The sequence below is a fragment of the Miniopterus natalensis genome, chromosome 3, assembly GCF_054644295.1.
Source record: "Miniopterus natalensis isolate mMinNat1 chromosome 3, mMinNat1.hap1, whole genome shotgun sequence".
Classification (NCBI taxonomy): Eukaryota; Metazoa; Chordata; class Mammalia; order Chiroptera; family Miniopteridae; genus Miniopterus; species Miniopterus natalensis.
Genome location: NC_142083.1, coordinates 43,012,791 through 43,025,554, shown reverse-complemented (window position 1 = coordinate 43,025,554; position 12,764 = coordinate 43,012,791). Strand labels below are relative to the sequence as shown.

At 37.7% G+C, this 12,764-nt stretch overlaps 1 protein-coding gene across 1 annotated transcript in view; it reads right to left on the bottom strand.

Moving 5' to 3' along the window:
* VCAN (versican) overlaps nt 1-12,764 on the bottom strand; it is a 100,650-nt gene that overhangs the window by 66,766 nt on the left and 21,120 nt on the right. The window contains exons 5-6 of the mRNA XM_016210333.2: nt 12,593-12,720; nt 1,837-2,130 (exon numbers count right to left, since the gene is read on the bottom strand). Of these exons, the coding sequence (XP_016065819.2) occupies nt 1,837-2,130; nt 12,593-12,720 (422 nt within the window). The remainder of the gene's footprint in view (nt 1-1,836; nt 2,131-12,592; nt 12,721-12,764) is intronic.

The following is a 12,764-nucleotide window of genomic DNA, read 5'->3' as shown; positions in this document are numbered from 1 at the left end:
TTTTGAATATGATAGGGTCTTAGGTAGAGGAGAAATAAACAAGAATTTAGCTCAGATGGGACAAAACCCAAAATCTGAACCATTATATTTGCAAGTTATATATTTCCAAGTTATACAGATTAAATGAATTAGAGAGAAAACAATGGACCTAAACTTTCCAACTTTTTAAGATTTTAATGTAGATTTTTAGTAGGTGGCTTTTCTATTTGAACTGAAGTACCTTGCTATTTCCTACATTCACATGAATTCTTCATTTAAACAAATAATTTAAAACACATCGGGATGAATTCTTTGTGGCTATAGACAGGCTTTGACTTAAATTTTGCCCTCAGGGAGAAAAAGTGTTTAAAAGTTTTCTAGTGCCAGTTTTATAAAGCACAAGAAATATATATAATCAAGCAAGGTAGTGGAGCTGGAGAATTCTACTCCTTCCCTAATTTAACCTCTCTAACCCCTTCAATCCCAGCACACACCAAGCCAATTTTGTTCCTTAATCATATTAGTCACTTAATGTAAAACTGATCTTAGAGCTTGAATTACCTGTTATGAGAATGTGATGTAAAAGAATATTTCTTTCTACTTTTAAGGGTAAGGTTTTTTCATTGTTGTTTGTTTTCCTAAAAATTTATTAAGAAAGACTTTTCTGTCGTTTCAGGTTTTAGAAACAAAAGCTAGTATTTCCAATGGCTTTTTATGACCCACTTGTATTGGGCTAATACACAACACATGGCCTTAACACTCAGAAAGCTGAGTTCATGGGAGGAGATCCAAGCAGAGGCATCATAGCTGGGAGGCAACAGTGTGCGAATCACACCTTCCCGTTGTGCTAACATCTAGTCTGCTGACTACTCAGATATCCCAGCTGTATCTTTCTGGCTAATAAAGAATGACTGTGTATTTCACTTTAGAAACCAATCACATAACAAGCTATTTTCTACTCATTTCAGTTACATATTGCTATAACAAGATGTATTAGAAACTAATAACTTTTCAGTGCATTTCAATATAGCATGCCCCTACCTTACACATAACTCAAGGTCACCCAAAATTGTAGCAGATCCCTGTTTAGCTGTCACATAGGCCGGACAGTAAATATCACCGGACTCTGGATTCCTTGCTTGTTTAATTAAACATTCTATAAGTATGATACTATATCATGAGACTACTATTGATAAAATCATTTCAGGTTATTTGAGAATTTTGAACAAATATATCTTGAATGTTGAAAACTGTTATTTAAAACCAATTTAAGTAGTAAACCTAATGAAGGTAGCAAAAAACATATATGTATGCCAATATGGTACTAGAGAATTAATTATTAGAAGACACATTTCTTTTACTTGAAACAAAATGAGATAAAAGAAGATTTTTATTTATAGCGTGGTTCATTTTCAGGTATTAATTAATTGAATGTTATATTATCCATGTCAGTTCCAAGTACTCACCTGCAATTATTGAAATTTGAATTCTCTGCCATTTCAAAGAAAGACATACCAAACAAAGACAAAATAAACAAAACTCAAGGTCTCAACTCAGCTACAGTTGGCCTTGACCTTACAGCACCATGATCTAGTTGCATTTAAGGACAGAATTAACATAAAATAACTACTCAGATATATGTTCTGTGGTGCAACGGGGCACAGTTAAGACTTGACAATTCCTCGTTCCTTTTAAAAAACCATTTGTCAAACTTCCCCGTTTTAACCACCTCGCTGCTGTTCCGTTTGTGTGTTTTGGCAGTTACTGAACTGTTTCCATTGCTGGTTGAACATCAATGCATGCCTTCGAAGTATTTTTTTTTAATCTGTAACTTTTAAAAAGGTATCAAACACTTACGTTTAAAGCAGTAGGCATCAAATCTGCTATCAGGGGAAGGAAAGCCTGTCTGGTTCTCAAAACGATACAGGGTTCTCACCCCAAGTAAACCACCTCCACACTGGGCCTTGGCCACAGTCACAGGGTGGCGAACGCTGGCGTCCATCAGCCACCCGTAATCGCACTGGTCAAAGCCATTCCTCCAAGCCGCGTGGAGCTCCCCCACAGTTGCCAGCTGGGCGTCGTGGTTTTCACACTCTTCTTTGGCCTCCTCATAGGTGAATTTGTTGGGAGCAGTGATGTGGAACACATCACCTGAAATAAGGAGAGGAAAAAAGCCCTACATTTAGTAGTCATTCCTTTCCAGCCTGGGGTGTCGGGGCGGGGGGGAACATGTAATACTTTTTCATGACGTCGTAGCAGCTTCTGCCACTTTAAATTGGGAAACAACGGTTACTTGATTTCGTTACTATTCATGTATGATAAGAACACATACCAGAAAAGTTTCATCTATATGCACTTTATTCTCAGATAACTGCTTCTATATACACATAGGCCATAGAAGCAGCCACTTGATAATAAAGTTACAATAAATTCTTTAAGATGAACAAACATTTCCAACTGAGTCTTTGGATTATTGTGCAGGAAATGCTGTCCTTACTAACATTGCACGCTGGAAGGGAAACCTGTAGTGGACTCTCACTGAGGTTATTTCACTTGGTTTATCCTAAAATCAAATGGTAATTCTCTGACCTTCCTTCTCATGTATCACTACCATCAAAATGAATTAAATCCCATCAAATCAAATAACAAAACAAGAAAACCTCCAGGGTTTGAAGTCCAGAGGGGATAGAAGCCGCTGTTACCTGCCCTCCTGTCCGGGGAAGGGGCTGTGGGATCGTCCTGCAGGGCAGAGCCTGCCTGTGGTCAGGGCCCAGAGTGAACGGGGGCCATCAGCTCCCACCCAACCAGCCAAAGACACCAAAGCCTCCCTGGGAGGAAGGGGCACCTTTTTTTTTCAATTTACTGTGCCCAGGGAAGATACCTTTTGCAATCTGTCTGCCTAGAGGGGTGCCTTTCTCCAGGTCTCAGAAAGACACCAGGTGTGCCAGATAGCAGGGCCTCTAACTAGGTTTGAGAGGCTCATATTTGCTTAATGATTAACAAAGAAAGGCTGAACATTTACTTTGTTCATCACCAGGCCCAATTAATGGAGAATATGTTTATTATCATTTAACGTGTCATAATAAAATGCTCCGGAAATGCCAGTTTGTTAAATTGGAATGTTCCTTGGGTAACTAACAAAACAATTGGCTGACATTAATTCAATGGAAATTAAATGATGCTTTCCACATCTGAGCACAAGTGGCCTTTTATTTTTATTTATTTATTTTTTTTGCACAAGTGGCCTTTTAAAAGACAGAGGCAGAATTAGAGAAGACCTGAGCAAATATAGCAGGCAGGTGGAAGGATATGAAATGAAACGGAGAGGAAGCTAAAATATTGATAGCCCGTTATTGCAGCAGCTGCGGGTCCTGTTTCCCTCTCACCGAGGCTGCTCTCTGATTCTATGAGATATTAGACAACTGGGACTCCAGGGCCCTCACGATGAGGGTCTTCACCTGACAAAGCTTAGATGTAACGAGCAGTTGTTTAAAACAAATAGAGCCATTATGCTCTCTGAGTGTGTGGCAGCTTTATAAAACAAGCAAAATTAGTCATAGGAAAATAGCCAAATCACACATATCAGCTTTTCTCACTATAAATCTAAAATTGCTACTGATGAAATTGGGTCAAATCCCAATAAGAGCTATTTGAAAGAGAGAAAGAAAAATGACTTTTACCTGACTGAAAAGAGTAAGGTGGGGTGTGAGTAGGTTTGTCCTTAATGATCTAGCCTAGCAAAGGACAGTAATCCTCAAATCTAAAAATACATTATGAGAATGTAAGTCCCCCCTCCCCACCCCTTCGATGTCTCTCTCCCTAATAAGTTTTAAAAGCGTAAGGGTCACCATGCCAGTCACAGAGTGTGTATTCCATCCCATTTGTTCAATGAATGCCATTTCACGTCCTTGTCAGAAAGCAAGGTGCTCTTTCTCCCCTCCTTCCCGAGCAGCAGCTAGCGAAAGCCAAGTCTGCGGCGGGGCTGTGGGGAGCTGCTGCCGGAGCAGGTGACGGGTGTCACCTATGGGCTTGGCCCAGGCAACAGAGGGACAGAGGCAGGCGGAGGGGGAGAGGCTGGTCCGCGGCCAGCAGCCTCGCTCGCGTCGCGTTGCCCTCGCAGCCGGCCTGAAAGGGACCAAGCGTGAAAGCGGGCGGCGCGCCAGCCGCCCCCTCCAGGCAGAGCGCTGGGCTTTGCTGTCACAGCTGGCATGTCATTTTTGGTGCCCTAGTTTCCTGCACTGCAAGCTGCTTCTACATTGAGGCAAAACTACTGTTCCTCCTAAGTAACAGGAATAATCAATCAGCCAACCAGAGCAGGGCAACGAAATATAATTAATTGGGTAAAACTGCTTCTCCAAACAGCTATGTTAGTGGGTCTGTTAGGGGAAATCAACCTCTCCAAGTGCGGCCAGGCCAAGGGGCTAATGAGCAAAAGCGCCGGCATGATTTCACAGAGGCCGCCTTCCCTGTCTCAGACGGCATGCATGTTTGTGGTATTCAAGGGAAGAAAGGTTTCAGAAGGTGCTGGCAGGTAAGAAAGAGAATTCTCTTATTATTCAATCATAAAAATCTACTTGTGGAACTCTGTAGAGAGAGATTCTTGTTAAACCTGACTTCATGTGAAAATATCAATTGTTTCATTCATTTTTTGGAGGGTGCAATTTCCATCTATCTATCCAATACCCATGAAATAGTGATTTTACTTATTTGATTAAATTCCGTTATTCCCTAAAGCCGCCTATTTTTCTTTTCACTTATATGTAGGAATTTTTCAAACATGAAAAATAAAATTTTAAATACACATATTGAAAGATACATCACCATTGGGTTTTGTGTAACTCAGACAAAAAAGGGAAGATTTAACTGACATTGAATTTACTTGAGGTGAGAATTAAAAGGCATCACCTATAAAGGTACATTTGCCATAACTGTTGTTTTATTTCAAAATAATGAGAAAAAGAAAGGAAAAACATTTCCTTTAACTCAGTTCCAAAAAATAAATATCTAAGACTCCTAAATTGTAATTGTTTAACATGAACATTACCTTGCCCACTTCAAAAAAACTAGTGATACAGTGAGCATCCGCATTATAGGATTATTTTACTATATCTTGATACTCCTAAGATTAACACTGAATCTGTATCCAAAGTGATAAGTCAAATGTGCAAACTTTGCCCTCCCTATGTGTTAGCCTCAAACTATTAAGGCCAGGACATCGTATTCTTTTATAAAATATGCCAGACTACCCTGGCATCAGTTTCGTACTAAAATTTAAATCACACACACAGGTAAATCAATGGGTAACACACAGCAGTGACCGAACTAATTCACATTACTAAGAGTTCTGAATTTCTAAGGCATCTATAACTTCCTGTCAAGTACTTTTTTTGACTCATTAGATGCCTGGTTTTAATTAGGTAATCCTTTGATATTATGAGATTTTTATCTAACATAATACAAATATAGATGACCTGCTGTTTAAATCAGAACTAATCTATTAAAAACTTATTGTTGAAGATGTGGATCAGGAAGATAGTCAACTTATGGTTCAAATTCTAAGAATATAATTTCCCAAAATGTCTTCCACAGAAAACTGGTGAGCCTTGAGATGTGACTAGGTATTCCAAAGAGAAGAGGTTCCATGGACAACTGCATTTAGAAAAACAAACACAACTCACTTGACAGGTTTCATTTCTACAAGACTTTTTAGAGCATTTAATGTTACAGTATTTATCATGAGTCCCGCACCATCTGACCAGAGAACTCTCCTTTTTTTCACAGAATACTACTTAATAGGCCATGATCTGTTCCATGGAATAGTTCGGAAAGCATTGCTCTAGAGAATTATGTGTTTCAATGAAGAGGAACCTCAATTCATCCATAACAAATGTAACTTAGTATTAAATTTCTGGTTGCCTATTTGTCAGCCTGCTCAAGATAGAAGCAGAGTAAGTGGATCAGGTAACCATACAGAATCAAAGCAGGAGCCAAAAAACTAAAGAGACTGCAAAGCAAAGGGCATATTAAGTCCATTGTCTCCCAAGGTTGCTTCAAAGACTGCAAGTGAGCAAAGGGGGCTGGAGCAGAGTTGGGTGCCCTGATGAAGAGTCTAAGATAGTTTTTAAGCCAAACACAGAGGAGTTCATTTATTAAAAAGATATTTTTTGAGAAAGCAAAACAAGATACAGCCGATAGAAGCATCACGCTTTCTCCATTGTAATAAATAGTAGGCATGTCTTTCCACACCACATCCCACAAAAAAATACAGGTCATGGGCTAAATACTGACCACTGTTACAATGAGAAAGCAGTCAAGATATTAAGATTTTCAAAATTCTTATTGATCTACTTTCAGTTTTTAAGTCTATATTCAGGAATTATTTACAGATCAAATTATATGTTCTAAACTATAGCAAGGTGGAATGAAATTTGACAGACACTGAGTCTGGGCCAGTAACAATAAAGTAACTCCAGTCTTGGTCCAAAAATGAGTGATAACCAAGAGATAAAATCTAAGGTCCAGAGGCAAAGCCAAATCAGAAATCCAAGGACAAGAGGAAGGGAAAGAAAACATGGTCAACAAGCAAAGCAGCTCAGAGCATTTGCTTAGTTTCTCTCCAACATGACTTAATTGGTCATGTTGTGTAAGTTCCTACCCTGAGGGTGTCTTAAAGGGACCTTTTTGCCTCTCGTGCGGGCAATAAAATTCTTTCTGAGTTTTTATCCCAGTACCACCTGCAGGGTGAGAAGGGGGAACCTTCTGTGAGAGAAAATCCTATTTTATAGCATAGGACAAGGCTGTTCTATGTCTACACCTGAATACTTGTAACTAAACAATTTCATGTATTTTGGATTTACTAGATAGGTAATTGCCTTCCTGGAAGGCAAGCAACACTTTTATAAGTTGAGCCCACTATTAAGTTCCAGAAATGGCCTCATCAAAGCAGCTACATCTACAGGACACTTTTATCAAATTTGTAACTAGAGTGCAGATTTGGAACATGTTTCTAAATGTTATCTACCCATGAGACAAACTTCATTTTTCTCTAGATACAGAGAGCTAATAAAATACCAAGAAAGAAATACACAAAATATATTTTATGTACATGCAATAATGCATTACTTAAGATAAAATGTCAAGTTAATTTAAGTTGTTCTAAGAATTCATCGAGGTATATACCTATGCATTCACATTGGTGTACAATGTTAGAACAGAGGCTTTCACACACAGGCTAATTTCCATATTTCATAAAAAGCAGATATGCAGTATTCTTGACCCATACTTTTCCAAAATTTCAAATTAAATACTGTGGCTCTGAATTATCCCCATTATTTCAACCTCTCAGGGAGAGTGTCCTGGAAGAAACTGTAAGATATTGCTGGTGAGATTTTAACAGCTGTTGACACTCCACAAACTAAATTCATCTTAACCATGGGAATTAACATCATCATAATTATTTAAAAAAAGACAAACACTTTAACTCGACAACTAATTGCTATAAGACTTCCTAAAAATTTGGACCATGCATGTGCTTTTCCCGCACTTCTGATTGCTAAACGGGAAAGCTGTTTCCTGGCTAACTCAAAAATGACACGTACTGAAAAGGCAAACGATGATAAAAACAAATCAAAACATAAAAACAACCCACGCTGTTCAAAAGTTAGAGTTTATAGCCAGGAGTAACTCAGAAAGATTAACAAGCCAGGGTTTAGAGCAAAGGTGGGATGGGATCTTTCTCTCCTGCTGACAGTTCCTTGTGAAAAGGGAAGTTGGCATCAGATGGCAGATAATACTCAGTTCTTTCCTGGACTACAGCTGACAGATGGGCTGCTCTCTGTGGCAGTCAAAGCTGAGCTCGCACCACAGTTTTCCAGCTGGATACTTGCTGGGCAGTGTGATAAATGTTTATGCTTCTTCTGTTTATCTGTGCTCATAACCCTTCTTTCCTGAACTGTCTAGTCTAAAAATTAGTTCTTATAAACGAGTCATGATTCCCTTTGTCCATTTGAGAACTGAACTCCCTGATTTTTTTTTATTATAAGGAAGTTCAAGATTTGTACATTTCCTTGCTCTTTAGATCAAAAGGGTATATAAGTAATAAATGTGTGCAAAAGTAGACACAGAGTGAGCTGGAAGCAGTCACATGAAATGAGTTTCTAAATGCCCAAACAATAAAACCGCTTCCAGTATATGGCAAGGCCCATGATGATACAAACAATTCAATGTAATTATTACTAGCTTTGAAGTTTGGGACTCTTAAGTTTTTTCAAAGGAGGCTTCTTTTTTTTCCTTCCTCTCCCTCCCTCCCTCCCTCTCTCTCTCTCTCTCTCTCTCGTTTTTGCCCATGTCTGCGTACACAAGATCAAAGCAATGAACTAATGCTCATTATTAGTGGATCCTGAAACCCATCAGCTGTGCATGTTTGGCTAACAGCTAACATATACTGCTATATAATCTTTTGAGAGCCAATATTTGTAGATGATTCATAAGCATGTCTATCCCCCTAAGATGTGATCCTTTAACCTGCACAGAGACCACCAACCTCCTGTTAATAGGGACAAGAAAATCTCCAGATCTGCCAGAGTAACTTCATCCCCATGTCTAGTGTTAGGCTGGTGATGTTTCTCATTTGAGGGGCAATGAGAATGGAAAGCCAGGTCAGCACCTTTCCAACTTCTCCCTTGTCTTAGGTTGAAGTAGAAGCATAATATGGCTTAAAGCATACACTTTGGGTTCTGAAATTTGTAACCTCTGATTATTACTACAGAATTGTCATTAATTGACTTTGATAGTCAGTTAACATTCTCTAAATCAGATAACATTCATGGGAACATTCAAATAACATTCATCTGTTTGTCAATGTGTTATTATACAAGAGCTCATGTATGTCAATTTAAAGGGCTTAAGGACACAGGAAGCCCCACTAAAATGTAAATGTTTTCATGGATGTCAATCTCATTCTTTCCCATTGACAGAGCAGGAAGATTTTAATTAGAGTGAGAAAGAAGTTCTAAAAAATTTCTGGGTGTCTGAGTCTTCAAAATATATATGAGATTGAATGTGTTATTTGGTCTGACAGGCACAGCATGGCTGCAGGTCAACACAGGAGGATCAGCCTAGTTTTCCATGTGCGTTTTTTTGTGTGCATTTTTTTTGTTTGTTTTTTTTAAGTTTCACAGTTGAGAGGTAAATGGCCACTGTATTTCCAATGAATCTCTTTGAATTCAAAACTCCAGGAGACCTTGACATCAAAACCTTAATGCAAATAACTGGCACATGCTTCAAGGAGTTTATGTCAAGGCATTTCTACTTTTTAAATGTAACATAGAATGAAATATAACTATTATAGAAAATCCTAAGGATTCCATTAAAAAACTATTAGAACTAATAAGTTCAGCAAGGTTGCAGAATACAAGGTACAATACCAATATATGAAAATCAATTGTATTTCTACACTTGCAACAAACAAACAGTAAAAGAAATAAAGAAAAACCCATTTACCTTTGCATCAAAAAGATAAAATTTTTAGGACTAAATTTAACAAAAGCACTGAAAAACTTACTCTGAAAGCTAAAAAAATCATTGAAATAAATTAAAGAAGGTCTAAAAGAAAAATAGAAAAACATCTCATGTTCATGGATCCCAAGAGTTAATATTGTTGAGATGGCAATACATCTCAAATTGATTTAGAAATTGAGTGCAATCCCTATTAGAATCCCGGATTGCTTCTTTGTAGAAATTGACAAGCTGATCCTAAAATTAATATGGGAACTCAAGGGACCTGGAACAGCTAAAACAGTTTTGAAAAAGGAGAACTCAGTTGATGGTCTCACATTTTCCAATTTCAAAATTTACTACAAACCAACCATAATCAAGACAATGTGGTACTGACATAAGTATAGACAAATGGTTCAATGGAATGGAATAGAGAATTCAGAAATAAACTCTGTATGTATGATCAGTTGATTTTCAACAGGGTGCCAAGGCCATTAAATGGGAAAAGAGTAGTCTTTTCAACAAATGGTGGTGGGATAAGTGCACATCCACATGCAAAAGAATGAATTAGAACTCTTACCTCACACCATATATAAAAATTAACTCAAAATAGATGAAAATAAAAGCAAAACTTAAATGTTATAAAACTTTAGAAGAAAATACAGAAGTCTTCATGACTGAGGATTTGACAATGTTTTCTTAGCTATGACGCCAAAAGCACAAACAAAGAAAAATTTTATAAACTGGATTTCATCCAAATTAGAATATTTTGTACTTCAAGGGGCCCTATTGAGAAAATAAAAATACAACTCACAGAATGGGAAAAAATATTTGCAAATCACATACAGTATCTGAAAAGGTGCTTGAATCTAGGGTATATAAAGAACCCTTACAACTCAATAACAAAAGGGCAAATAACCCAGTTAAAAATGGGGAAAAGGTTCTAAATAGACATTTCTCCAATAAAATATATAAATAGCCAAAAAGCACATAAAAGGTTGCTCAAATCACTAGCAATCAAGGAAATACAAATCAAAACCACCATCAGATATTACTACATATATTACTGCATACCCATTAGGATGTCTATGATCAAAAAGACAGATAGAAAAAAGTGTTGGCAAGAATGTAAAAGAAGCAGGACCCCTAAAAACACTGGTGAAAATGTAAAATGGTGTAGCCACATTGCACAACAGTCTAGCAGTTCCTCAAAAAGTTAAAAAGAGAGTTACTATTTAACCCGGCAATTCCAATCATTGCAACCAAATCAGTAATGCGATCATTACTCAAATAAGAATTTGAATACTTTGATGTGATAAGTCAGAGAACGAAGGAGCTGTGAGAGCGCTTTGTATCTCCCTGATTTATACAACTGCCTATTGCTCTGCTAGGGAATCTTTGGTGGTCCTGAGAGTTTACTGCAGTAGAACAGAAAAAAAGGCACATGCAATCACTCTCTGGTGCCTCAGTTTCCTTATGTTCAAAAAGGAGGGTTGTTTGTTTGTTTGTTTGTTTGTTTTTAAAAAGCCTGACAAGCAACCATTAATAAATAGTTCCTTCCTTGCCCTACCTATGGCTACCTCACAGTCTACCTATTGAAGTCACTGTACTCGATGAAGATGTCATTTACCAGAGGTGCTTGAGCGTGCCATGCCTGGCTACCTTCCTCAGTGGCTCATTGCTAGACCATTCAGACACTTAAACAGAAAAACTCCAAGCTCAGTTTCAAACCCCTAACAAGTTATGTTAATCTCCAAAGCCTATATAAGAAGCATAGCTGTGATCTATGATTCTGGGTTCTACAGAGGATAGCTAAAACGTTTTCAGCCTCTTCTAGCACCAGCTTTAATCAATGTGGGGAGGTTCTGTAATGCAGAATCAATCATGAATTATCTGAACCACAGTTGCAGGAAGCTCTTCTAGCTGACTTGGGGCTTGTTAAATGAATAAGCCTAGTATCACTAATTCTTTTATTTAATTTTATCTTTATTGTTGAAAGTATCACTAATTCTTAAAGAACTCCCATCAAAGAAGTATTCTGTAGAAAGCATGCTATAAATTCTATTAAAATCAAAAGCCAATCTGAGAATCTACAGGCAGGAAATTACACAATTTCCTGATTTGATGTGTAATCTTAGTCCAATTAAAGCCTCCAAAATCTGAGGTAGTTTATTCCATTCACAGAATCAGGAATGTGATGCTGGATGAGACCCTGTGAATTATCTAGTCCAACCTCCTAATTTTACAGATAAGAAAATAGAGATCATTCTTTTTTATGTGTACACAGCTAAAATTAAATGTATAACTCAACTCAATGCTTCTATTTATATATTTAAGCGTCTAAGATGTCTGTTGATACAAATGAAACTCCATTTCAAAAGTCATGGAAACTTGTATTCCATAGGTTTTATAATAAAACTTCATTGAACCACCTAGACAGTGTTGCCACTATTCAACTTACACTTGTCTTTAAGAATCTCTGACTAGTGCTGAGTGAGAAATGATTATCTAAAATCAATCAGACTCTAAGCATCTTTAAAGCAAGGCTTGTATCTTGCCTGGCGTCACACCCCTAACAACCAGCAGAGTACCTACCACAAAGTAGGTAGTTTTTTTAACGAGTTGACTGGCCAAATGAATGAATGAATGATTGCTCTGAATATCAGTGTAGCAAAGTAAACAGAAGTGAAACATGAAAACCCCTCCTGGGCTAGCTTATATTATTTAGTTGTGCTTTGGGGTGTTGGTCAGCACTTGGATTCACAATGGTTTGTCATCACAGGATTTTACCTGAAGTTCTCACAAAAATAGGTACCACACTTACAGCTTTCTATTCTTAATGCTCTAAAAGTGTGTTGGAAATAGTTCAATAGCAGCATGACTGAAAGAAAACCTGCTATTAACTAAAGACATTTCTAACCTGCATAACCATGTACACGCTCCTTCTCTTTCCACTTTAATTTAAGCTTATTTCACCACAGAATCATACGGTCATTTAAACTAAATGCTGCTGTTTGGAATTTAAACAAGCATGGAGACTTGTTTTATTCCAAAATGCTCCCGGTCTTTCCTCAGTTTTCTTAGTTCAAATGAAACTAGAGAAATGTAAACATCTTACCATCCAGATGGTCCACGTAGCAGTACACGTCGTAAGTTTCATGAGGAGAACGGAATCCGTAGGTCCTGACGCCTTCCTTCCCCATCATATCTCCATAACAGCCTTCTCGGGGAGTCCGGATGGGATATCTGGCGAAAGAAAAAACTAATGATTAGCACTTCATTCTCACCCC